Genomic DNA, 27,666 nt, shown 5'->3' on the forward strand with positions numbered 1-27,666 from the left:
TTTGTTGTTCATTTCTCCACAGATCGTAGATCCGCGCTTCGGAACTGACGAAGTGACAATGGGATCGATGAGTTCTAAACGTAAGAAAGAAGGGCCGCCCCCAAGCACAAGTAAACCATGTCCCGCTGAGAAGGGCGGCCCACGTCCATTTGCCCCCTCGAGGAAGACACAGAAGCGCCACGGTAAATACGTGCAATGTAAAACGAAGGTAGGAGACCCCCTGGTTCCGCCAGGGTCACCGGCCGATATTGTTTGGAGGGAGACAGGTGACAGTAGATATGTTATTCCTTTCACCTCCGATCTATATGGGTGGTCCCACGGCAACTGGCCTTATGGAGGCTCCTTTAAATTGGAAAAGATTGATTACTGGAGGACATGTGTTGAGAGTGGGTGCGGCGACCCCTCATGGGATAATGCTTACATGCTCTGGTGTTTAGATAAATTTAAAGAATTGCGAAAGGCCATCAGCCCCCTAAGCCTGAAGAAAGAAGAAAATCATTGACAAAGTTTATGACAGAGTGACATTAAAGACTATGTTTTAGAGTAAAAACAAGTTACTGTGTCTTTGATTCGAATGTGTGAATGTTGGAAGCGTCCACGAATGAATTGAATGTCTGGGATATACAGCTTGTGTTCTGTACAAATTGTGTTCCGTAGAACTGACTGTCGTTAACTCTTTGTTGTCTGGCTTTAATGTTGAAAGCATCAGTCTATTAAGTTGTTTGGAATTGAATGAGTGTGAAAAGTGATTGTTGAGTGTGTTCATTTCAATTTAAGATTGTGCACCCAGGAATGGGATATAAACTTGAATTATATTTTAAGTTAAAGTTTTATTATTTTAAAAGTTGGTTTTGCAATTGTGAAAAGGCAATGAACAATTTTCTAAGAGATAAGCTTCAGCCTTGAAGGTCTGAAGATGTTTGGCAGAAATCCAATTTGAAGTTTACAACTCCTGCTTTAATTGGAGTTCCAGTTTAAAATCTGTTCTAGTTTCTGGAGTTTAAATTAAAGACATGTTTTATTGACTGTTTTAAGTAGCAAATGTCAGGAATTGGATATTGTTTTAAGAGAGAGATGGATAAACAAAGGAGATATAGGAAACATTCTGTCTGTTTAAAAAGCTGGTGTTAAATCTTTTGTTATAAGAATGTTAAATAACTTTTTCTTTAGTTTTTGGTTTTATTGCAGTCATTTGAAAAGGCGCCTGAAGAACAAGAAAAATGATGTAATTTACCTATCTTTTAAAATAAGCACGTGCTATTCTGTTCTGTGTGTAGTTAATAAGTATTATAAGTTAATAAGTCTGAATTAAATTAATACTGTTAAGGTTAATTGACCTGTTAAGTTGAAAAACTGGAAATTTCATTTGTGGCCACAATGAACTTTCAAGTTTATTATGTCAAGTTTTGGAGGAGCCTTCAGTTCCGGACACAAGACTCGTTCATATAACATTGGCAGTTTTGGTTTATAAATATTTATTGCAGTGAATTGGAATTTGGAATCATCTTCGTTATAAAAAAAAATCCTGGCATTAGAAACCTCTTACAAAAGATGCTAAAAATTTGAAAACTATTGCAGTTTGATCTAAAATGCTGTCTTTCCTGAAGGAGATGTTTTCTTTTGAAGTTGATAATGTTACTAATGATTTTGTTGTTTTCAAATCCTAAGGATACCAAAAGGATTGAAAAAAAGTTTAAAATGGACAGTAGTTCTTTTCGATCAGAAAAAAAAGGTTACGTAAAGTGACGCAGCTGAGAATGTTTTGCTCCGCCCCCTTGGAGACAAACAAAGAACTTAACCCTGCTGCAGCTTTTTTTTTTAGTTATACAGCACTGAAACAGGCCCTTCGGCCCACCGAGTCTGTGCCGACCATCAACCACCCATTTATACTAATCCTACACTAATCCCATATTCCTACCACATCCCCACCTGTCCCTATATATTTCCCTACCACCTACCTATACTAGGGGCAATTTATAATGGCCAATTAACCTATGAACCTGCAAGTCTTTGGCATGTGGGAGGAAACCGGAGCACCCGGAGGAAACCCACGCAGACACAGGGAGAACTTGCAAACTCCACACAGGCAGTACCCAGAATTGAACCCGGGTCCCTGGAGCTGTGAGGCTGCGGTGCTAACCACTGTGCCACTGTGCCGCCCATTTTTGCATTGCTGAGAGTAAAATTTATACATATTGGACATTGTTAAATTTTAAATTTCTAAATTGACAGATATAAGTGGACAAATTAACCCATTGGGCTCAGGGGCAGAGCCACAATGGATTCTTTGTGTTTTTTTTTTAAGCAGGTGACGGCAGGTTCCAAGGCCATGTGAGAACTGATGCCACAGCAAGAGATCCAGCAACTTTGAGAATTTAAGAATTTAATTGCAGACATCAAATGCCATAGCATCTTTATCAATGAGACAAAGTGCTTGAGAAGGAGAGATAGTTGCAAGCACTTCTGTCTTTAACGTACAAAAAGTACAACCAAGTCTGGGCATAAGAAATTGGGATCAATAAATAAAATTTAATTGATATGAGTGGTTATTTAAAGCACTCAAAGGGAAATTTATCTGATATCTAAGAGGACAATCAAAGTTTTAGAAAATAAAAAAACAAAACAGTCTAAGTGGTTTACTGTGTTGGATATTAGCATTGAGTTCTTTAAGTTTACGTTCCAGGGACAACAGTTCACCTGGACGTGTCTCTCCCAGGGATTTTATAATAATCCATCGATATTCCACCTTCCTCCAGAAGGTCAGAGTGAAAGTTAAGCTGAAAAAGGCACAGATAATGAAGGAAAAGGTTTCTTATTTGGGAATAGTAGTAACACAGGGAAAGCATGAGATGGAGCAAAAGTGAGTGCAGACAATCCTCAAACTCCCCCTAGCGCAAGATATTCAAGCTCTAAAAAAAAAGGACAGTTCCTATTCCAGGTTGTGAGATTAAACAGACAAAAAGCACCAACCCCCACGATTACCCCCACATCCGAATTACCGACGAGTAAGGTTACGACCCAGCAGTCACAAGTGACTGGTCTCCCTTGCCCTGCCTTAACTGCAGGACCAGAAAATGGACTTGCAATAATAAAAACTAATAAAATTGTATATGATAATATAAAGCTTGAGTTGGTACCGGTATTATTGAATATCTCAGATTGGAGGCAAATTGATGCAGGACAGGTGCCAGTTTGGATCAATGACACCCAGTTGGAGGACTTAGCTAGTCACACAAATGATAAAATTACCAGGTGCCAACTCAGAAAACTTAAGGTATGGAAAGGTCAGGAGTGTGTAAATACAGGATCTATGAGTATTGGAGTAGTGTTGGGAATACCTGTTATTCTGAGATAAGTTAGGGATGCAATTATACAAAGTAGAAAATATTGGGGTGATGAGGGGAAAAGATTACATAAAATACTATGATATATTACCCTATGTTATGGAAATGTTATGGAAATTGGAAAAGAGGTAATTGGAACAACATTGTCCATAGTCTGAGTGTAGTCTGGAAAACCAGGTGGTCATATGTCCTCATCCTATAAATAAAATGGCAGAATCAAAATGTGGATTTAATGCCACTGTAAATTGCACCATGGAGACTAGGAAAGCATTGTCAGGGTTAACCCATGTGGCCTATATGAAAAAGGGGAGATATTGCTTAACCACCACCAGTATGGACATAAACGGACTTGGCCGGTGAGCAACAGTACATTTTGGTTCAACCCACAAATACCAACCCGAGTAGGGAAGATGGAGTTGGTAGAGATACATAAACAAAAGACAGAAACGATAACTGTGACAGAAAGTATTAAGGAGGATTTGACAAATTACCTCGGGAATATGAATATACTATTCAGCCATTGCCCACAGGCTTGGGTAAAGAGAGACAGCAGCTAGAAGTCATTGCTGTAGTGTACTACAATATGGAACAACAGTCGAAGATGCTACAAGATGAGATTGATGAGATGAATGGCAGGAGGACTTATGGAACTGGGGGTCAGACGTGCAGATACACCCCTGGTTTAGAATTATCTCCCATGTCCTGATAGTGGTTTTGGGTATCATGGTGTTATATGTGAACTACTTAATTTGGCAACTTTAGAAATTAATTAGGCGATGTAAGAGGATGTATGAACACAGGTTGGACAGATACCCGAAAAGCAATTAGTGTTCGAACTTGCTCTGTCAAAGGAGGGACAATTAGTTATGCCATAAAAGGGTAATTGTATAACCTTTTCATATATACTTAAAATGAATTAATGAATGATCAATGTACTCTAAGAATGGAATTGTATTATGTTTGTACAATCGATTATGTAACAGTGATGCTTAAATGAAATTGTAATTGTACAAATGTACCACCTTTTATGTTGTAAACAAGTAATTGAAGTCCCTGCAAAACCTATGCCTTTACAGAGTTCTCGCAGGCCCCTCTTGTGGCACAAGCAGGCAACGTATTGAGTGCGACCCCTCCGGGTGTTGAAGGCTGTTTCTAGACAAATAGAGACCATCAAAGGCACCTAGGTGGGATCAAGGGAAGGATTCTTAAAAGTGTTTTGAAGAATCAAAGGGGGGACTGTGAGAACAGAATTTTAAGAACAGAATTTTATGGGGACATTTAAGATGAAATAATTAATCAATCATGTATTGCTAACAAGCTAGCTTCAGTGCTGCAGGGACAGACAGCTTATCAGAAATGACTTCATAACTTCAGGGCTGCAGAGGCAACTTGGCCTTGCAGCTGGTACAGCGCAATAGCAGAGAGAGACATTGTACTTCAGCAACACTCTTCTTATCTCATCACCCAGACATGACACATTCCTAAGGAACAGTTAGTGTGAGAAACATACTGACCAGGCAAACCCACGCCCCTTGTCCGAGGGTGGCTCAGCCTAACGTTCCCAGGGAGATAGGATGACAAGGCAGTGCCCCAATCAGACCCTGAGGACTACCCTTCTGATTCCGAGCCTCCACTGCCGGATAATCCCCCAGGACCTGCTCCTTTGATCTTATGATCAAAAAGGAGGGATTGTGGTAGCAGTTTTGCTGACATTGGGGTCTACAGCTCTTTGCTTTAATGACTCGTTTGTCTGCAGCAACCTGCTAAGCAAAACCGCAACCCACACAGACGTTATCAACGGGCGAATGTGGTATCTGGAGTATGCATTGACTTAAGGAAAATAATAGCTTGTTATGTACAGCCTTATGCGAAGCTGACCTCGGATTCTGCATGGTGTATAGTCATGTAGGCCGTCCTGTGCTTATCTTGTGGTTTTGTAACTAATTGGGAAACTGTCAGCTCGGCATCACTGCTCTGGCTGCCAAGCCCAGAGGGGGTGTCACACCACACAGGACCAATCTACAAATGCAGCGTGGTAGCTCAGTGTTTCACTTCATGGAGACATGGGAGAGTGTGCCAAGCAGCCCATACAGGCTGATGGAATCTATGAGGATGTCTGCGATTTGCCTCTGTGTAGTAATGCATGACCATTTGAAGGAGCTAGAGAGAGTATGGTGACTTTAGGTCCCTCTGCTATGGAGTCCCAATGGCTGAGGTCTGAAACCTCTGATCCTTAGTTTCCATCGCAAATACTTTGAATGGTGTATCTGGAGATTTTTTAACTTCAATCTCTACCAGTCTGACTTAAGCTGATTTACCGTGTTGAAAGACTAACTAATGCAGGGATTGACCATCTCATTGTTGCCCAGAAGTCTGCTCCCACAAATCATTGGCCATGCAGAGGAGTAGGGCCCAAGAACAAGGGATGGCAGGAACTGGTGCAGTTTTTTTATTTATTCATGGGATGTGGGCATCGCTGGCTAGGCCAGCATTTATTGCCCATCCCTAATTGCCCTTGAGAAAGTGGTGGTGAGCTGCCTTCTTGAACCGCTGCAGTCCATGTGAGGTAAGTACATCAACAATGTTGTTAGGAAGGGAGCTCCAGGATTTTGACCCAGTGACAGTGAAGGAAAGGTGATTTAGTTCCAAGTCAGGATGGTGTGTGGCTTGGAGGGGAACTTGCAGGTGGCCGTGTTCCCATGCATTTGCTGCCCTTATCCTTCTAGGTGGTAGAGTTTGTAGGTTTGGAAGGTGCTATCAAAGGATAAGGGAGATGCCACATCTATAAAGCAGCCACCCTGCTTAAATGACTACAGCTGTGGTGGACACTATACAAACCAGGCATCTACTGCCTCAATACTTTGGCATCTATAGTTGTAATATTATTTACTCCCCCTGCACAGGGAGGTAGTACCCCTCTATCCTGAGAGGTACGCTCTCATATGCAGCAGTGATCCAACTCACTACCTCCTTCTCCTGGGGAAACACTTAGAAGGAGCACATAGTTAGGAAGTATGCTGTCATAAATGGGGTAAAACACATTGAACACATTTGTACCACATGATTTACTGGAATGATACCAGAACTAAGAAGTTATATCTATCAGGAAAGATTGAACTGGCTAGGTTTCTTTTCTCTAGAAAAGAGAAGACTGAGAAGTATTACGCAAGAGTTTCATTAGGTAGACTTAAAGAGGATGTTCCACTTGCAGGCGAGACCAGAACTAGGGGCCATAGATAGAAGGTAGTGACCAATAAATCCAACAGGAAAATCAGGAGAAACCTCAGTACCCAGAGGCTGATGAGAATGTGGAACTTGCTTCCACAAGGAGTGGTTGAGACAAATAGCGTAGAAGTAATTAAGGGGAAGCTGAATAAGAAAGGAATAGAAGGTTGTGTTGATAGGTTGAGATGAAGTAGTAGAGGAGAAGGCTCATATAGAGCATAAACACTAACATAGATCTGTTGAACTGAATGGCATGTTTCTGTGCTGTAAGTGCTTTGTAATACTGTTAATATGTGTAGATTTGGAACTGTTACAAGTTGCTTTGAAATGAGGCAGTATAGGATAGTTAGGCAGAAAGGCTCTTGTATTCATAGGTCAAACAGAAGGACGAGGGAAGATCATCATGCCCGTCAAGCTCGATGGTGCAATATTGCACAATATTTATCCAACCCCTATCAACATTGCCTCCTGCAGCAGCAAAAAAACAGGGAAAAGGAATCTGTGGCCAATTCATGAAAAGCTCTGAAAAATTCCTGTCCAACTCTCTAAGTCAATCAAACAACCTTGAGGAGATCATGACTACCCATTACTCATCACAATCTAAACTAACTATCAACTATAGCTAGAAATCTTCTGTTCACTCAGGAACTGATTAAGTTCCCTTTTAAAAGACTGTAGTGTCTGAATACTAATGAAAGGGATGGTTCATCTGGGGAGCGCAGCCAGAGCCAAGTCCATGGCACCATGGTTGGCTCAGCTGTTCGGGGGCATGGAGAAGCCTGGAAGAGCAGTAGTGATAGGAGATTCGATAATTAGGAGAACAGGCAGGTGTTTCTGTGGCCACAGACATGAATCCAGGATGATGTGTTGCCTCCCTGATGCCAGGGTCAAGGATGTCACTGAATGGCTGTAGAGCACCCTGAGGGGGAGGGTGAACAGCCAGCAGTCATGGTCTACATCGATACCAACAACATAGGTAGGAAGAGTGATGTGGTCCTGTAGTCAGAATTTAGTGAACTAGGTAGGAAATTAGTAAGCAGGACCTCAAAAGTAGTAATCTCTGGATTAATCCCGGTACCATGTGCAAGTGAGTGCAGAAATAGGAGGATAAAGCAGTTGAATGCATGGCTGGAAAGATGGCGCAGGATGGAGGGCTTTAGATTCCTGGGACAATGGGACCAGCTCTGGGAGAAGTGAGACCTGCACAGACAGGATGGTTTGCACCTAAACAGAGCCGGGACCAATTTCCTTGTGGGGTGATATGCGAATGCTATTGGGGAGGGTTTAAACTAACTTGGCAGGGGTGTGGGAACCAGCAGGTAATAATAGAGAGGAAGACCAATGTGCACAGAATACTGGAGAGACAGATTGCACTAGAGTAGGAAATAGCAAGTTATTAGGTGGGTTCAGAGTAAGGGTGAAAGTAATAAAGTCTAAATTAGGTTTACTGTGAATGCACGGAATGTCGTAAATAAGATTGGTGCGTTGCAGCGCAGATCGCCTTGAGGAAATATGATGTTGTCACTATAATGAGACCTGGCTCAAAGAAGAGCAGGACTGGGTATTAAATATTCCTGGATACAAGGTGTTCAGGAAAGATAGGAAAGGATGGAAGGGGGAGGGGTGGCATTACTGATTAAGGAGAATATTGCAGTGCTGGAAAGAGAGGATGTCCCAGAGGGGTGAAGGATAGAATCTATTTGGCGAGAGCTAAGGAATGAAAAATGTGCAATTACATTGCTCGATGTATATCGGCCATCAACTAGATGTAGAGGAACAAATTTGCAAGGAAATTACAGAGAGGTACAAGAATTATTGAGTAGTTATAATGGGGGACTTTAATTATCTGAATATAGACTGGGATAGTCGTAGTGTAAAGGGCAAAGAGGGACAAGAGTTCCAAGAATGTGTTCAGGAGAATTTTCTACACCTGTATGCTTCCAGTCCAACAAGAAAGGAAGCACTGCTAGACCTGGTTCTTGGGAATGAGGTGGGCCAACTGGATCAAGTATCAGTAGGAGAACATTTAGAGGACAGTGATCATTGTATCATAACATTTAGGTTGACTGTGGTAAAGAACAAGGAACAATCCCTAGTCAGAATAATGAACTGGGGAAAGCCAACTTCAATGGGATAAGAATGGGCCTGGCCCAGATAAATTGGAATCAAAGGTTGTCAGGCAAAACTATAACTGAACAATGGGCTGCCTTTAAAGAAGAGATAGTTCGGGCACAGACAAGGTATATTCCCATGAAAGGGAAAGATAGGGCAAACAAATCCAGAGCTCCCTGGATGACAAAAAAGATAGAGATTAAGCTGAAGAAGAAAAAGTGTGCTTAAGACAGCTGTCAGGTGGATAATACAACTGAGAACCAGGCTGGATATTGAAAGTTCAGAGAGGAATTGAAAAAGCAAATAAGGAAAGCAGAGAGAGTATGAGAAGAGACTGATAGCTAACATAAAAGGGAGTACAAAAGTCTTCTACTGGCATATATATTGTAAAAAGGTGGTAAAAGGAGGAGTGAAGCCAAGTAGGGACCAAAATGAGGATTTATGCATGGAGGCAAGGGACATGGTTGAGGTATTAAATTAATATTTTGCATCTGTCTTTACCAAGGAAGAAAATACTGCACAGTAAAGAACTGCTCGGGTCTGCAAATGAGACCCGAGCCGAGCCCGATAGAACCCTATCCAGCCCCGACCCAATCCGGCCCGAGTCCTTCCATTTTTTTCCATCCCCGACCTGACCCGACCCGACCCGACCCGACCCGACTCGACCATCAGTTAACCTACCTTCCGTTTTTCACTTTGTTCCTTACCTGCACAAGCTTAAAATAACTGTAACAAAACCACCTTTAAAGTCCAAAAAGTAAATTAACATTAGAGTCACTTACCTGAGGTGGTGATAGAGCGTGTCTGATCCAGCCCGACCCGACCTGACCAGAGCCCAAATGCCGGACCCGAAAGTGCGACCCGACCCGACCAGAACCCGACACATGTCGCCGGATCCCACGGGGTTCGGGTTGGATAGCAGGCCTTTACTGCACAGGTCATGGTGAAAGAGGAGGTAGTTTAGACACTTGAAGGGTTTAAAATTGATAAAGATGAGGTATTGGATAGGCTAGCTGTACTTAAAATTGATAAGGCACCAGGACTGGATAAGATGCTTTCAAGGATACTGAAGAAGTGAGAGTGGAAATTGCGGAAGCACTGACCATAATTTTCCAATCTTCCTTAGACTCAGGGGTGGTGCCAGAAGACTGGATAATTGCAAATGTAACACCTTCGTTGAAAAAATGTTGTAAAGATAAGCCCAGCAACTGCAGCCCGGTCAGTTTAACCTCTGTGGTGGGGAAGCTTCTAAAAATGATAATTTGGGACAAAATTAATAGTCACTTGGACAAATGCAGTTTAATTAAGGAAAGCCAGCATGGATTTGTTAAGGGCAAATATGTTTAACTAACTTGCTTAAGTTTTTGATGAGGTAACAGAGAGGGTTGATGGGGGTAATGCAGTTGATGTGGTGTACATGGACTTCCAAAAGGCATTTGATAAAGTGCAGCACAACAGACTTGTGAGAAAAGTTATAGCTCATGGACTATAAAGGGATGGTAGCAACATAGATACAAAATTGGCTGAGTGACAGAAAATAGAGAGTAATGGTTAATGGATGTTTTTCAGACTGGAGGAAGGTTTATAGTGAAGTTCTCCAGTGGTCAGTGTTAGAACCCTTGCTCTTCCTGATATATATGTTAATGACCTTGTTGTACAGAGTACAATTTCAAAATTTGTGGACGATAAAAAACTTGGAAACATTGTGAACTGTGAGGAGGAGAGGGTAGAACTTCAAAAGGATATATGTGTTGTCAGACAAGCCCCCCACCTGCCAAGAATGAGGAAAATTAATTTTGCCACATGAACATTGATTTTGGATTGTTGTTGGTGAAAAAAGAACGTGTTTTTAAAAAACAATTGGAGACTTTGGCTAGAGAGAGACATTAGCATATCAACAGACAGTACTTCAAAGGACAAAGGAGCTATTCCCTGCTCCAATCTAATCCACAATGGACTTTTGATTATCAGACTTTGAAGGTGGAAAGGCTAGCATTCCAGGTTAACTGCTAAGATAGCCGAATACACAAACAGACATGGTCGGACCAATTTGGTCACATGAGTGGCTGACTGTTGGAGTTTTTTTGAATTTGAACTTCCAACAGGGATTTTGAACTCAGATAGCTGTTTTCTCCTGGACTGAGAACACTTCTCTCCTGGCTGCTCTCATATTATATTCGCTGGAGTTCAGAAGAGTGAGGGGGGGATCTCATAGAAACCTATAAAATTCTGACAGGGCTTGACAGGGTAGATGCAGGAAGGATGTTCCTGATGGTGGGGGAGTCCACAACCAGGGGTCATAGTCTAAGGATATGGGGTAAACCTTTCAGGACTGAGATGAGGAGAAATTTCTTCACCCAGAGAGTGGTGAGCCTGTGGAATTCACTACTACAGAAAGCTGTTGAGGCCAAAACATTGTACGTTTTCAAGAAGGAGTTAGATATAGCTCTTGGGTCGAAAGGGATCAAAGGGTATGGGGCGAAAGCGCGAACAGGCTACTGAGTTGGATGATCAGCCATGATCATAATGAATGGTGGAGCAGGCTCGAAGGGCCGAATGGCCTACTCCTGCTCCTATTTTCTATGTTTCTATGTTTCTATCTCACTCTCACCAGCTTTGGAAACCATTGAAGACACATGAACCCCAAGAGAGAAAAGCCTCCTGCAGTAAACAAGGTTTAAGAAGAATACTGTGCCCCAACGAAAAGCAAGGCTACTTACAAAAGGACTATAGTGAGCTCAAAGCACAGTAAACAAAAAACTCTTCTGATATTGCCTCAAACCCCTCTATTTTAGTTTTCCTCTGCTCTTTTCTGTCTCTATTTGCATGTGCATATCAAGTATGCATGCTAGCGTGGGGCGTGGCGTAAGCGTTAACCGAATTAGAGCTTAAGTTTAAGGCTTAATAAATTTCACTTTTCTTCTTTAAACCTAAGAAGGCCTGTTCATGCTCATTTCTTTGTCTTATAATTGGAAAGTGGTGAACCAGGATTCACCAAAGGGGGAGCTCAAAACACAATGTGTTTAGAATTAAACCCTGTTATTCAATAAGACCAGGTGAAGATCTTAAGAGACCCCTAGACACCTTTCTCACCTGGTCGTAGCCGTGTATAAATCATTGAAGGTAGCAGGACCAGTTGAGAGAGCAGTTAATAAAGCATTTAGCACACTAGGCTTTATTAATAGGGGCATAGAGTACAAAATCAAGGAAGTTATGTTAAATAAAAATGGAAACTGTTGGAAATACTCAGTAGATTTGGAGCATCTGTGGAGACAGAAACAGAGTTGACATTTCGAGTTGGATATGACTTCTTCAGAACCAAAGTTATGTTAAACATGTATAAAATACTGGTTCAGGCTCAGTTGGAGAATTGCATCCAGTTATGGGCACCACTCTTTAGGAAGGATGTGAAGGCAATTAAGAGAGTACAGAAAAGATTCACGACAATGGTTCCAAGGATGGGGAACTTCAGTTACACAGATAGATTGGAGAAGTTGGGACTGTTTTTCTTGGGGAAGAGGAGGTTGAGAGGAGATTTGATAGAGGTATTCAAAATCATGAGCGATCTGGACAGAGTAGATAGGGAGAAACTGTTCCCATTGGTGGAAGGATTGAGAACCAGAGGGCATAGATTTAAGGTATTTGGTAAAGGAAGCAATGGCGACATAAGGAAAAACTTTTTCACGCAGCGAATGGTTAGGATCCGGAATGCATTGTCTGAGAATGTGGTGGAGGCAGATTCAATCGAGGCATTCAAGCGGGAATTAGATTATTATCTGAAAATGAAGAATGTGCAGGGCTATGAGGAGAAGGTGGGGGAATGACACTAGGTAAACTGCTCTTTTGGACAGACATTGCAGACAAGATGGCCGAATGGCCTCCTCCTGTGCTGTAACCATTCTATGATTTACTTTTACCACATGTCTCCATAGTCTGTTCCAGAGGAAGATGACTCTCTGTGGAAATAAATTATTCGTTGTCATCTAACATACCTCTTTTCCCATGGATCTTACAGGCATTATCACAGTTTTTGGGTTTCTTTGATCTGGTTTATATTCCACATAGTTTTGGCTTTCGTGTGTCAGACTGCTTTCTTGGTGACCCCAGTCTTGTATGTCCTTGAGAATGTTTTCACTTGCCCTGATAACCAGGGCTGGGAATTTCCCAGGAGTTGCAAATTACCTTAGGGCTGGGGACTTCCTCGGAGCTGCGGATTTCCTCAGAGCTGCTCTCGCTCTGCCTTTGTAATTTTGGCAGGTGTAAACGTGTTTTCCAGCACATATCCGGTGAACTTACAGTGACAGAGTGGAAATTTCCTTCAAGGAAATTCTTGGTCCAGGTAAATTCATAGTGTACCCAGTGTGCGAAATTCATAGTGTACCCAGTGTGCGAAATTCATAGTGTACCCAGTGTGAGAAATTCATAGTGTACCCAGTGTAAGAAATTCATACTGTACCCAGTGTGAGAAATTCATAGTGTACCCAGTGTGAGAAATTCATAGTGTACCCAGTGTGAGAAATTCATAGTGTACCCAGTGTAAGAAATTCATACTGTACCCAGTGTGATAAATTCATAGTGTACCCAGTGTAAGAAATTCATAGTGTACCCAGTGTAAGAAATTCATAGTGTACCCAGTGTACGAAAACAGTTAAATCTTTATGTTCACCTTTTGCTTTCGCCTCTTAAGTAAATTTCTGGTAGATGATTGGAAATGTTTCAGTTTCAGAGCAATTTCCAGTGACATGTAAAGAAAAGATGGAGACATGTCGATGATGAAAGTTCAGCCTTGGCAAAAAAAGACTTTCTTTGTTGGATGACTGCTTCAAGCACCATAGGTCTCTCAGCAATAAGTTTGGAGACATGTTTATGAGTGTGCTTTGACCGTCAAGTCGCGAATTTATAGCTTCAGTTAATGACTCCTCCAAAGACAGCTGAATAGGGAATGTGGAATGACCCTTTAGAGTGTCTTTGTTCCTGAGTGGTTTGATTGACAACTCAGTCAAGGCAAAGTCATGATACAGAGTGGGGATTGGTTTCTCTTAAAGGTTGAGTTATGGCAGCTGATTGGATGAGGTAATTTGGAAACATGCAGGGAGGTCATTTTGGCCAAAGAGTAAAAACAATTGCTAAGTGGGTGCTGTGCTAATGATGAGTCTGTTTGAAACTCTGGAGTTAGCACATCATTTTGGTCCAAATGGCCATTCAGCCCCTCGTGCCTTTTCCGCCATTGAATAAGCTCGTGGCTGACCTGTGACCTAAATCCAGGCCAAGCTAATCACACTAACATAACATATATTTACGGTAGTTGTTAGCAGCTCAGCATATAGTAGAGAAAATAAGTTCTAGGCATTTAACTTGTTCTATAACTATTTGCTACATTTTTTTGATAGTCAATGCCGGAAATATTTGGTATTTTTCTGCCACCTCCCGTTCCAGTAAAGGCACAGAATAGAATCAGTAGCTGAAATAATCAAACTAAAAGTTCCTTATCCTGGTTCTGGGGAATGGATGTTCTTACTTCTAAGTAATTGCTCAAGATAATTTCAGTAGGAATTAAGCGTGCAATAATAACTATTATCAATGATGATTTACAATAAAATATAACAAAATGAAGCTGAAACATTCCTTGGGGGATAAAGCTAACCTTTTATATATTGTGGCAGAATTAAGGAAGCCCGTACCTTGTAAAGTCTTCTCCCGATACTACCTCTAAAAGAAAGAACTTGTAATTATATTGTGCCTTTCATGACCTCAGGATCTCCTGAAGTGCTTTACAGCCAATTGAAGTGTGGTCACCAATGTTCCCGCTAAGCTGCACGTGTGCGCGGCCTTACAAAAATATATAAAGGAACCGCACATTGATAACACTGGCTGTGCACAACAATGTTATTTTAAAGGGAATTACTGTTGTAATGTAGAAAAGTTGCACATCCCTATCCATTTCAAGTATCCTTTCATCATTTTAAAAACAGGAATCACATCTGCTCTAAGCTAGCATTTCTCAGTCAATAACTCTAATTTGTGGGCCTTAATGAAGGCCATTTAACAGTGACTATGGTGGTTTCTAAGCCATGCTATGTGGCATATGTGGACATGATTGTTGTGTATTAGATTCATCAGGTACTTAAGTAAATCTGTTGTCCATTAACATTCTAGTAGCGTTATTGGTTGGTTGTGCATATGTGTCTTTTGCCTTTGGTTGGCTGCTGGTTGATGCTGCAGATCTCCTCCCACTTGTCCCTTTACAGAGCCATTCTTGAATGTATTTCCCTGTAGAAAATATCAATGGTGTGGTCATGTAGATAAGGCACCAGTTGCCTATTTGATGCAACTGCACATCAAAGGTTGGGAGATTTTTTTTTTAAAAGGACTTGCATTCATATAGCCCGTTTCATAATCTCAGGATGTCCTAATGCGTTTTACAGCCAATGAAGTACTTTTGAAGTCACTGTTAACATGCAGGAAACGTGGCGGCCAATTAGTGCGTAGCCCACAAACAGCAAAGTGATAATGACTAGATAAATCCGTTTTTGTGATAATTATAAGGGATAAATATTGACCAGGATCTTTCAGACGGGTCCTCAGTTTAACGACCCATCCAAAAGACAGCACCTCCAACAGTGCAGCCCTTCCTTAGTACTGCACTGGAGTGTCAGCCTGGATCTTTGTGCCCAATGCCATGAGTAGATCATAATCTATGGATCCAATGTACATATATGGTGAAAGGTCATTGACCTGAAACATTAACTCTGTTTCTCTCTCCACAGATTCTGCCAGCCTTGCTGAATATTTCCAGCATTTTCTGTTTTTATTCCAGATGCTGGGGGAACTTGGCCTTCTTAACCAATCTTCCGCATAACACACTCAGACTTGAAGTTCTCAACAGGTTATAATACAGGTTGCTGACACTTCAACTCCACAGTGTCATGGATATCACAGCCCTTGTGACTCCTCTGTTAGCATCTGTAATTGGTTTACAGAGAGTCAAGATAAACGGGGCATTTTCAAGTTGACAGGCTGTAACTAGTGGAGTGCCACAAGGATCTGTGCTGGGGCCTCAGCTATTTACAATCTATATTAATGACTTAGACAAAGAGACAGAGAGTAATGTATCTGAGTTTGCTGACGATACAAACCTAGGTGGGAATGTAAGCTGCAAGGAGGACACAAAGAGACTGCAAAGAGATATAGACAGGTTAAGTGAATGGGTACAAAGTGGCAGATGGAGTATAATGTGGGAAAATGTGAGGTTGTTCACTTTGGTAGTAAGAATAGAAAATCTGAATATTTTTTAAAAGGCATGACACTTGTAAATGTTGATATTCAGAGAGACTTGGGTGTACTCGTACAAGGAACACACAAAGTTAACATTCAGGTACAGCAAGCAATTAGGAAGGCAAATGGCATGTTGGCTTTTATTGCAAGTAGAATGGAGTATACGTGTAAGGAAGCCTTGCTACACTCGTATCGGGCTTTGGTGACACCACACCATGAGTACTGTGCACAGTTTTAGTCTCCATATTTAAGAAATGATAAACTTGCATTAGAGGCAGTGCAGCGAAGGTTCACTAGGTTAGTTCCTGGGATGAGAGGGTTGTCCTATGATGAGAGGCTGAGCAAATTGGGTCTATACTCTCTGGAGTTCAGACGAATGAGATTCTGAAAGGACTTGACAGGGTAAACACTAAAAGGTGGTTTCACCTGGCTGGAGAATCGAGAATTCGGGGCACAGACTCAGGATAAGGGGCCAATTATTTAGGACTGAGATGAGGAGAAATTTCTTCACTCAGAGAGTTATGAATCTTTGGAATTCTCTACCCCAGAGGGTTACGGATGCTCCATTGTTGAATATATTTAAGGCTGAGATAGACAGATTTTTTTGGTCTCTCAGGGAATCAAAGGATAACAGGGAGCGCACGGGAAAGTGGAGTTGAGGCCAAAGATCAGTCACGGTCATATTGAATGGCAGAGCAGACTCAAGAGACTATATGGTCTACTCATGCACCTATTCTTATGTTCTAATACGAAGGATGCTGGTTGGCAGCTTGCCTGTTACAGAGCCTTTGTCCCTGCAAGACTCTATTTTTCCATTGTGCAAACGAGGTAACAGTAATATTACAGCATTTAGCAAATCCAAGAAAGAAGGTTCTTGAACGCTAGTGTTAGTTGCCAGCATGCCAACCTAACTCAGTTGGTAGCAGTCTCGCCTCTAGAACACAAGGTTATGGGTTGAAATCTCATGAGCCTATGCAGTACTGAAGGAGTTAGTGCACTACCAAAGGTGCAACTCATCTGCTGAGAAGATAAATCAAGGACCCGTCTACCCATTCCAATGATTCAAGGCAACATCGAAGGTTATGATGAAGGGTCACTGACCTGAAACATTTACTCTGCTTATCTCTCCACACATGCTGTCAGACCTGCTGAGTATTCCCAGCATTTCTTGTTTTTATTTCAGATTTCCAGCATCTGAAGTATTTTGCTTTTATCAAAAGGTTAAGTTCTGCACTCTTAGTGGGGTATTAGCCTGACAGGATTGTATATTGGGTGCAGTGCACACATGCAAAGTTGGGTATTCCTCATAAGAGTTCTCACGACCCTTTCAAACTGGAGTAGGAAGTTCAATTGGTGTCCAGTCCAACATTCCTTCCTTTGCCATTAACACTTAAAAGCAGATTCACTTCATTTTAATCTGTGGCACATTGTTGGTGCAGGTGGAGGTCACGTTTCCCTCTATAACACCAGTCACTGAACTCAGAAAAGGTAAAGTGCTTGAGACTGGATGATACAATGTATTGTCAGTGAAGTCCCACATCTTTTCCCATGGGTAGATGGCAAAAGCTTTAGTGCTAAAAGATGAAGTACTCCCAGAAACTGGGGTAACATTCAACTGTGCAGTAAATAGAGAGGAAGAGTGTAATAAATAAAGAGAAAAATTGTGTAGGATGTATATGGTGGCCCATCCACTACCACCTGCTTTCTGCCGATCCCACCAATATCGAAGTTTAGCCCTATTATGCCCAGATTGCTCTACCTAATTCAAGCTCCCATATCTCTCACATCTGCTCGACTTTGGGGTTGAAGCCTCTGCCCAGATCTGCAACTCCAAACCCCAGTCATGGCCTGTGTCACCACTTTTCTCTCTCTGACAGACAGAAATGGTCGCAGTGGAGGACCTGTCAACTTTAACGGCAGGACCTCAGTAGAAATTCTTTTATTCCTGTTCCTGCCCAGAAGCTAACCAGATTGAGAGGCTGGACATCTGCAGGTCAGGAAAGCAAGAGGTAGAAAGCCAATAGCGACAGTATGCCCCCAATATCTGAAAGATCAGAAGCAAATCTGGGACGTGGGTTGGCCAATTCTGGCAAAAGATTTGCTCGAGGACCCTGGGGAAGCACACCTGCTCCTCTTGACCCACAAGCAGTGCTATAAAAAGCACTTAACTGCTGGATCTGGCTGCTCTCAGCTCCGTTTAACTGTCGGGTTTCCTGAATCCTGGGAAACGTGATCCATAGCCATTACATTCAAATGGCTCCTAAAATCTAAGGAACGGAGATTCATTAACAGACCCGCCTCTCCAGACCGAGTTATTTGCCCAGGTTAAACCGGAACTAAACGTGTCTACAGAGGGTTGGGGTCAGGTGAACGTATTTACCAATTTAACAACTGTTCTGCCCCCCTTCCTACATGACCTTCCATCTATCTTCGGAGGCTTAAAATTCCCCCTGATGGTTCTGAAATAAAATAAAATGTAACAAATGTTTCCCCTCTGTCTGTCTCTTGGCCCCTACCTCCTTTTCCCTCCCAAAGGATCTGTTTTCACCTTGTACTTCATCTTTTCTCAGCAGGATCTTCCTTCCTCTTCCTCTCAACAGATTCTCTTTTTGCCCCTTCTCAACAATAAAAATCTCGCTCCGCCTACCTAACGGATTCACTCTTTCTCTATCTTCAATGGGATCTCTCTTCCTTCACCTTTGTAAACAGCTTTTCACTTCCCCTACACATGGATCCTCTCTTCCTCTTTCTCCACAAAGCAAGTTCTCCCTTAACAAGAGTCTCTCAGTTATCCCCTCCTGTCCTCACCCTCTGTCAACAGACGAATCTCATGGAGTTTCTAAACCTTAAGGTTTCTGTTCACTTAGTTAATTTTCTCCCTGAGTTTCTAAAGCCCTTTCAGCCCTTGCCCTGGAAACCATCTAGTGAATGAAACCTCCATGTACCACATCACTGTTTCTTCCGAAGAAAGCATTGATGCTGCTTGAAGATGTATTTCCTCCCGGTACTGCGGGTGAAGCCCACAATGCCTTTACTTTCAGCAGTCAGGTGTAAAGATAGTTTGAGGCTACAAACCCTACTAATGTCCCAGAAATGAGGGCTCTAGAAGCAGCAGTTGCAAGCTTAGCAAGAGTTGCTTGAATATAAAAGCAGCAAAGATCAGTCAGAGAAGCAGTGTGAGAGGAGAGGATTTAAAACTGGGCCCAAATCTCGGTGAGAAGCAGCAGAAGAGGAGAGGATTTAAAAAGTGCACCAAAACCTTGGAGATTTGGAGAGAAGCAGTGGGACAGGAGAATTTTCAAAAGCGTGCCAAAACTTCGGAGAAAAGCAGCGGGAGAGGAGTGGAGGCCGGAGAGAGTGGGAAAGGGATGGAGGCGGGAGAGAAGCAGCTGGAGAGGAGCAGAGGCTGGAGAGAGTGGGAGAGGAGCAGAGGCTGGAGAGAGTGGGAGAGGAGCAGAGGCTGGAGAGAGTGGGAGTGGAGCAGAGGCCAGAGGAAAGCAGCAGGAGAGGAGCGGAGGCAGGAGTGATTGGGAGAGGAGGGGAGGCCGGAGAGAGTGGAGGAGGAGTGGAGGCCGGAAAGAGTGGGAGAGGAGCGGAGTCCGGAGAGAAGCAACTGGAGAGGAGCGGAGGCTGGAGAGAAGCAGCTGGAGAGGAGCGGAGAGAAGCTGTGTGAAAGGAACGGAGGCCGGAGAGAAGCAACCGGAGAGGAGCGGAGGTCGGAGAGAAGTAGCCAGAGAGGAGCAGAGGCTGGAGGGAGTGGGAGAAGAGCAGAGGCTGGAGGGAAGCAGCCGGAGAGGAGCAGAGACTGGAGAGAAGCAGCTGGAGAGGAGCGGAATGCCGGAGAGAAGCAGCCAGAGAGGAGCGGAGGCCGGAGAGAGTGGGAGAGGAGCGGAAGCCGGAGAGAGTGGGAGAGGAGCGGAGGCCGGAGAGAATGGGAGAGGAGCGGAGGCCGGAGAGAGTGGGAGAGGAGCGGAGGCCAGAGAGAAGCAGCCAGAGAGGAGCGGAGGCCGGAGAGAGTGGGAGAGGAGCGGAGGCCAGAGAGAAGCAGCCAGAGAGGAGCGGAGGCCGGAGAGAGTGGGAGAGGAGCGGAACCAAATCAAAATTTGAAAAGTGATATCAGAGTGACATCAAAATCAATTGAGAGTGTGGGGGAAACAGAAAGTCAGTCGGTGTGAGTATACCAGTAAGCTTTTAATTTAATCTAAATTAATCAAATATAAAATAAGACTTGATCGATTCATTTGTATAAAAACTAAGGTGGATTTTATAATTTATCATAGAGAGAGAGAGAGACCAGCAGGGAGGGTTTTGATTCAAATTAGCAGCTGGGAAATTAAAAATATGGAGTGTCTCCTGACAACACAGAGCATGTGCAGAGCGATCGCCGACATCATCAATGCGTCCTAACCTTTGGCAGTATGAATCAGCGCATGTGCCTGGCGACGTCACCACCTCGAATGACATCAGACGTAATGATGTTGGACTGTTGCCTCACCCCTCAATGGCCGTGATTGCTGCCTCCGTCCCCCGAAATTATCCTGCTCCCTCCTGCGATCACCACCTCACTCCCCGCCCTCTCCCACGCCCATCTGCTCACTGCTCCATCCCGCCATTCTGTCCCACTCCTGACTGATCGCAGCTCGCTTCATGCCTTGCCGCTTCCCATCTTGCCGCTCGCAGCCCGCTCACTCCCCCACCCCCTGCCACTTTTCTGGGTGGCGAAGCAGGGAGTGAGCAGCGGGATAGAACAGCTGCTGCTGTTTCGGGTTTGCAAAGTACGGAAGACACTGTTATGACTTCACCACAGATACATTAGTTTCTAGGCATTCATAAACAGCCATAAAGTTCAGATCTAAATGTAATGAATGTGTAACAATCTCAAGACCTGGTTTCCTGTCCTCTGTCAAGACTACAGTGTTAATTCAGTTTGCTGGCTTTAACCTTAAGCATTTAACTTTAGGTTTTAGTATAAAATGGATTATTTAATAATAAAAGACATTCCTTTACTAGAATTCCTTTACTAATCTTGTTTGCCTAATTGATGGCAGTTCATTTAGCATCGATGCTAAGAGCAGGTAGCTTTCATTTCACCCATTCCTCTATGATACATAACATTAATATCCTTTAGAGGAAGAAACCTAATGCCTGGTATGGCTTATATGTGACTCCAGTCCCACACTAAAGTGGTTGACTCTAACTACCCTCTGAAATGGCCGAGCAAGCCACTTAATTGTACAGGACAGCAAAGGTTGGGCAATAAGCCTTGCCAGCAATGCAGACATCCTGAGAATGAATTAAAAATAAATAAATGCAGGGCAGCTTCGTAAACATTTTAGGGCAGAACACAAGGTCTAAGATCCCTGGTCTGTGCTGCATGAACTGATCTCAACCAGTGAGATGCAGCAATTGCCTCTCACCACACTTGGGCTAGGGAGGGGGAAGGTGTCTGGACCCTAATTGCTATCCAATGACCCCTGAAAGTGTACATGAACATGCCTAGATGCTGGCTGAGGACTTGGCTGCCATGGCCAAATAGGCTGTCGTCACTACTTGTCTTCACTAATATATGAAGATTGGCTACCTTGGGCGAGGCACTAGAGAGAGGCTAGCAACTGTAGAACCCAATGGATTAGCACCTTTAGAAGAAATTTGAGGGGGAATATATTTAAGAACAAACATAAATGTTTATGAATTATGCTTGAAATGCCATTTTTGAAATATGCAGCTTCCAGATGTAGAGAGAATTCAGCTTTGAGAGGGTCACATGTGAATTTGGCAGAGAGCTAGCCAGTTTTAATTTGCTTCAGGTGGAAATATCTAGAGAGAACAGCAAAGCTCAGGGAATTGATGCGTCTGTTTACGCAGATGTTTGTCTGGCATATTGCCTATATGCCTTTATATATCTGTGAGTGTGTGTGTGCAAATTTGAGTGCGTTTGTGACTGATTGCATATGTGAGTGCGTGGTTTATTATGAGCGCACGTGTGAATGAACATGTGTTTGAGTGCATGTGTGTGTGTCACAAAGTCTTCATCATTCAAACTTCTTATATAGGTTTGGATGTTATGTAGAATGGGCTAAACCGACCAGTGATCAAGCAGCAATGCTGTAATTTTCAAGCTGTACTACACTGCTCCGATGGGGGTACAAACTTATGCATAAAATATTTTGCCATTCAGCTATTTGCATAATTTATTCCTTTATGGAGTCTGGGATTAATTTCTTGCTCCATTCAGCTCCCCCAGAACAAGCTCAGCAAATACTCCAGTAATGTATTTTAGAACAATTTGTCATGGGGGCAGTCCATGGTTCTATTTCTGTGTCTCATAGGCACAATAGAGCTATATTTTTATAAAGATGCAGTTCAGCATTAGTGGATGAGGGGGTTTTGAGTTGTGCGATAATGTTTCTAGTGGTTAACAGAAATGCTGAATACTGCCACTTCTGAAATATATTAAATTATGCAAAGAAGAAGCTGGAAATTCATAACTCCCTGACTAGTTGTTAAAACAAAGAGTGGTACCCACATATAGAATTTGCCATTTAATTCCTGGCAGCTGAGATGCAACTGGGTGTAAAAATTTGTGGAGGGAGAGGAGGGGAAGGACACAACTGTTATGATGAAAGGTCACAGACGTGAAACGTTAACTCTGTTTCTCGCTCCACAGATGCCACCAGACCTGCTGAGTATTTCCAGCACTTTCTGTTTTTATTGGATTAGATTAGATTAGATTAGAGATACAGCACTGAAACAGGCCCTTCGGCCCACCGAGTCTGTGCCGAACAGCAACCACCCATTTATACTAATCCTACACTAATCCCCTATTCCTACCAAACATCCCCACGTGTCCCTATATTTCCCTACCACCTACCTATACTAGTGACAATTTATAATGGCCAATTTACCTATCAACCTGCAAGTCTTTTGGCTTGTGGGAGGAAACCGGAGCACCCGGAGAAAACCCACGCACACACAGGGAGGACTTGCAAACTCCACACAGGCAGTACCCGGAATCGAACCCGGGTCCCTGGAGCTGTGAGGCTGCAGTGCTAACCACTGCGCCACTGTGCCGCCCTAATCCTGATCCTGATAGGTCTGCCTGCACATGAGAATGAGAGACTTTACTGTGTGGATCATGTGTTCTGCTAAGCCATTAGATCTTGGGTAGTGAGGTGAGGATATAATGTTGTCTATGCCCCATATTGCAGAATGACTTTTAAAGCCCATCTCTGGGTGCACCAAACAGACTGAAGATAGCACTTAATGTGTGTGCCACAGTAGGTCTACATGTGCCAAGCAATTGGCAGATAACTGGGAATTTGGAAAAATAATTGGTGACAACCAGATGATCAGCACCATGAATGTGGAAGAGGTCAGTGGCTAATTTGGACCATGGATACATAGGAGCTTTGTGGGGTAGTGGTTCCCTATGCTGACTAGGCATGTTGGATTGGCATGCCTGATATTCCCTGACAACGGATTCGATGTCATTGTTAATTCCAGGCCAATAGTTTGTCTCCCTGGCTAGTCTTCTTGTCCTTTCAATTCCCATGTGTGACTGGTGCAATTCCTGCAATATGTCAGCTCACAACGATTTTGGGATAAGAACCTGTTTTCCTTTGAAAATGATTCCTTGAGAAATCCCAAACTCATCTCTGCAAGCCCAGAATGGTCTGATATTCTCATTCACGTCATGGATGAAGTCTGGACACCCTTCTGTTGTATTATCGCTTTAAGAGTGATGTCCCTTTAAGAACTCATATGCTAATGAGCTAAGTACTAGGATGTAGTCTTGTGACTAGAAGTCATAGGAACTCTGCACTGCATCACCGTGGACAAAGGTTATGTATATAGTTTGCTCTGTATTGTATGTATTGGTTTTAGCTGTTAATAAACCTTCTAGAGAGCTCGAAGAAACTGGAATCCATTTACCTCATTGTGTTGCTTCAGATAACACAAAGAAACACATGACATGGTGGCAACAGTGGTGTACAGCGGTAATTGCTTTCTTTAAAAGACAAGACACAAGCTTGAAGAGTATGGGTGAAACAGCAAACAAGATTTAAAAGCAATACCAGTAGTCAGAAATTCATGTAGTACAGAAAATAGAAGAAAATAAGGCTTACTTAGTCCACAAATTGAGTATATTTGAGCTGGGCAAGTCCGGGCAAGCAGCCAGCTGAGTTGGGACCATGCTATTTAAAATTTACAGGGCATCGGGAGCCCCACGCTGAACAAAGAAAAAGCGTGCCTAAATTCAAACAAAGAAACAAAAGAGCGGGCTGCAATTGCTACAGCGCAGAGTCGATAGAACAAGTTTTAAAACAAGTTTTAAGTCACAAATAGAAAAGTCATAATAAGAGTGCTGAAGGCACACACAGAGCTGAACAAAGTAAAATATAAAGCAGAAAGCACAGCAGATACACTGCTGGAGGCACATATGGACTATCCTTATAGTAACAGGATAACTAAAACATCTTTGCACATCCATAGTATCCGAAACAGGCAAAAGAACAGCAGAAGAATGGATATCAAATTTCCGAGCATGAACTGGAAGGCCATTGATGTCCTATCCGAATTAAAACTTTTTAAACAAAGAATGCAGTTGTGCTTCATAAACCAAGCTGTTGCAGAACTAGAGAAGCAGGCTGTGAAAATACTGATAGCAGTTGGAAACGAGGGGTTACACAGAGTCAATACCTTTGGCTTAACTGAAGAGGACCAGAAAGATCCCCCAAAGATATGGAAAGTGCTAGAAGATCAGTAAATTTTAGAATTCGCCGCCTACAGGAATAAATCAATTAATTTGTCAGTAGATGCTGTAGTAAGGGCAACGAATGCGATTTTTCAGAAACTGAACTGTCAGAGTGAATAATAGAGCTGGTGACTGTGTCAACACCTATTGAAGTGTTTCAAAAAGACCTCTTGGGAAAAAAGAAAGGTCACAGCATTGATGCGCTGCGAGAAGATTCCAGGAAATATGAAGCCATTGTAGCTGGACAACAGCATCTGCAAGCACTAGGGGCAGCCAACAGTATCGGAATGGTAACCAGGTCAAAAAAAGCAAGCAAGCTGTGCGGTAAGTGCAGTTTGTCCCACTCACCACGAAGCTGATCTGTATTTCAAGATCTGTGCAAGGCATGCAGTGCAAAAGGACACTGGGCCCGCCTGACTCCAAATCTGGCTCCAAAGATACAGTCAGAGGTCACACTAGGACACAATAGCAAGGCAGTGGCGTAGTGGTATTGTCACTGGACTAGTAACCCAGAGACCCAAGATATTGCTCTGGGGACATGGGTTCGAATCCCACCACGGCAGAAAATGGAATTTGAATTCAATTAATAAAAATCCGGATTTAAAAAGCTAGTCTAATGATGGCCATGAAACCATTGTCGATTGCTGTAAAAGCCAATCAGGTTCACTAATGTTCTTTAGGGAAGGAAATCTGCTGTCCTTACCTGGTCTGGCCTACATGTAACTCCAGCCCCATAGCAATGTGGTTGACTCTTAAATACCCTCTGAAATAGCTTAGCAAGCCACTCAGTTGTATCAAACCACTACAAAGTCAATAAGGAATGAAACCGGGTGGACCACCTAGGCAACAACAATGGCAAACCCAGCCCTGTTGACCCTGCAAAGTCCTCCTTACTAACATCTGTGGGCTTGTGCCAAAGTTGGGAGAGCTGTCCTGCAGACAAGTCAAGCAACAGCCTGACATAGTCACACACTGAATCATACTTGACACTGCCATCACCATCCCTGGATATGGCCTGTCCTACCAGCAGAACCGACCCAGCAGAGGTGGCAGCATAGTGGTATACAATCGGGAGGCAGTTGTCCTGGGAGTCGTCAACATCAACTCCAGACCCCATGAATCCTCATGCCACCAGGCCAAATATGGGCAAGGAAACCTCCTGCTGATTACCACCAACCGCCCTCCCTCAGCTGATGAATCAGTACTTCTCCATGTTGATCACCACTTGGAGGAAGCACTGAGGGTGGCAAGGGTTCAGAATGTAGCTTGGGAGGGGGACTTCAATATCCATCATCAAGAGTGGATCAGAAGCACCACTGCAAGCCAAGTCCTAAAGGACATAGCTGCTAGACTGGGTCTGCGGCAGGTGGTGAGGGAACAAACAAGAGGGAAAAACATACTTGACCTCATCCTCACCAATCTGCCTGCTGCAGATGCTTCTGTCCATGACAGTATTGGTAAGAGTGACCACTGCACAGTCATTGTGGAGACAAATTCCTGTCTTCACATTGAGAATACCCTCCATCGTGTTGTGTGGCACTACCACTGTGATAAATAGGATAGATTTCGAACAGATCTAGCAATGAAAAGCTGGGCACCCATGAGATGTTGTGGACCATCAGCAGCAGCAGAATTGTACTCAGCCACAATCTGTAACCTCATGGCCCGGCATTTCCCCCACTCTACCATTACCATCAAGCCAGGAGACCAACCCTGGTTCAATGAAGAGTGCAGGAAGGCATGCAGGAGCAGCACCAGGCATACCACAAAATGAGGTGTCAACCTGGTGAAGCTACAGCCTGGACAAATTGCAGGCCAAACAGCGTAAGCAGTATGCTATAGACAGAGCTAAGCTATCCCATAACCAACGGATCAGATCTAAGCTCTGCAGTCCTGCCACATCCAGTCGTGAATGGTGGTGGACAATTAAATAACTAACTGGAGGAGGTGGCTCCACAAATATCCCCATCCTCAATCATGGGGGAGCCCAGCACATCAGTGCAAAAATATAAGGCTGAAGCATTTGCAACAATCTTCAGCCAGAAGTGGCGAGTTGATGATCCATCTTGGCCTCCTCCTGAGGTCCCCAGCATCACAGATGCCAGACTTCAGCCAATTCGATTCACTCCGCGTGATATGAAGAAACGACTGAAGGCACTGGATACTGCAAAGACTATAGGTCCTGACAACATTACGGCAATAGTACTGAAGACCTGTTCGCAGTTAGCAGGAAAAAAGACAGAAGCGCAAGGTGTCAGCCAACTGCGAAACAGCCCTGACAACCAATTTTTACTGCAGCACCTGTGGAAGAGTCTGTTACTCTAGTATTGGCCTTTATAGCCACTCCAGGCACTGCTCCACAAACCACTGACCACTTCCAGGCGCTTACCCATTGTCTCCCGAGACAAGCAGTCCAAAGAAGACTGAAGACCTGTGCTCCAGAACTTACCGCGCTCTGAGCCAAGCTGTTCCAATACAGCTATAAGACTGGCATCTACCCGGCAATGTGGAAAATTGCCCAGGTATGTCCTGCACACAAAAAGCAAGATAAGTGCAAGCCGGTCAATTACTGCCATATCAGTCTACTCTCAATCATCAGTAAAGTGATGGATTGTCTCGTCGACAGTGCTTTCACGCGACACTTGCTTAGCAATAACCTGCTCACTGATGCTCAGTTTGGGTTCCACCAGGACCACTTAGCTCCAGACCTCATTACAGACTTGGTTCAAACATGGACAAGAGAGCTAAACTCAAGAGGTGAGGCGAAAGTGACTGCCCTTGACATCAAGGCAGCATTTGACCGAGTATGGCATCAAGGAGCCCTAGCAAAACTGGAGTCAATGGGAATCAGGGGGAGAAAGCTCTCCACCAGTAGGAGTCGTACGTAGCGCAAAGGAGGATGCTTGTTGGAGGTCAATCATCTCAGCTTCAGGACAGGGTAGTATCCTAGGCCCA

General features: G+C 43.4%; 1 protein-coding gene across 1 annotated transcript; it reads left to right on the forward strand.

Moving 5' to 3' along the window:
• The first annotated feature begins 16,669 nt into the window (after nt 1–16,669).
• On the forward strand, nt 16,670–20,063 carry LOC137367159 (circumsporozoite protein-like). The gene is made up of 3 exons (XM_068028596.1): nt 16,670–16,784; nt 17,140–17,176; nt 19,178–20,063. Exons 1-3 carry the CDS (start codon nt 16,670–16,672, stop codon nt 20,061–20,063), a joined length of 1,038 nt encoding a protein of 345 aa, XP_067884697.1.
• The last annotated feature ends 7,603 nt before the right edge of the window (nt 20,064–27,666 follow it).

Source organism: Heterodontus francisci, chromosome 3 (assembly GCF_036365525.1).
Source record: "Heterodontus francisci isolate sHetFra1 chromosome 3, sHetFra1.hap1, whole genome shotgun sequence".
Taxonomy (NCBI): Eukaryota; Metazoa; Chordata; class Chondrichthyes; order Heterodontiformes; family Heterodontidae; genus Heterodontus; species Heterodontus francisci.

Bases quoted from the DNA above. Each gene is read 5' to 3' on its own strand.
- LOC137367159 (XM_068028596.1), top strand. From the start codon at position 16,670: ATGGTCTACTCATGCACCTATTCTTATGTTCTAATACGAAGGATGCTG. The intron at 16,785-17,139 runs GTAACAGTAATA...TTTTTATTTCAG, and splicing joins TTTTCCATTGTGCAAACGAG to ATTTCCAGCATCTGAAGTAT. The intron at 17,177-19,177 runs GTTAAGTTCTGC...CTCGGTGAGAAG, and splicing joins TATTTTGCTTTTATCAAAAG to CAGCAGAAGAGGAGAGGATT.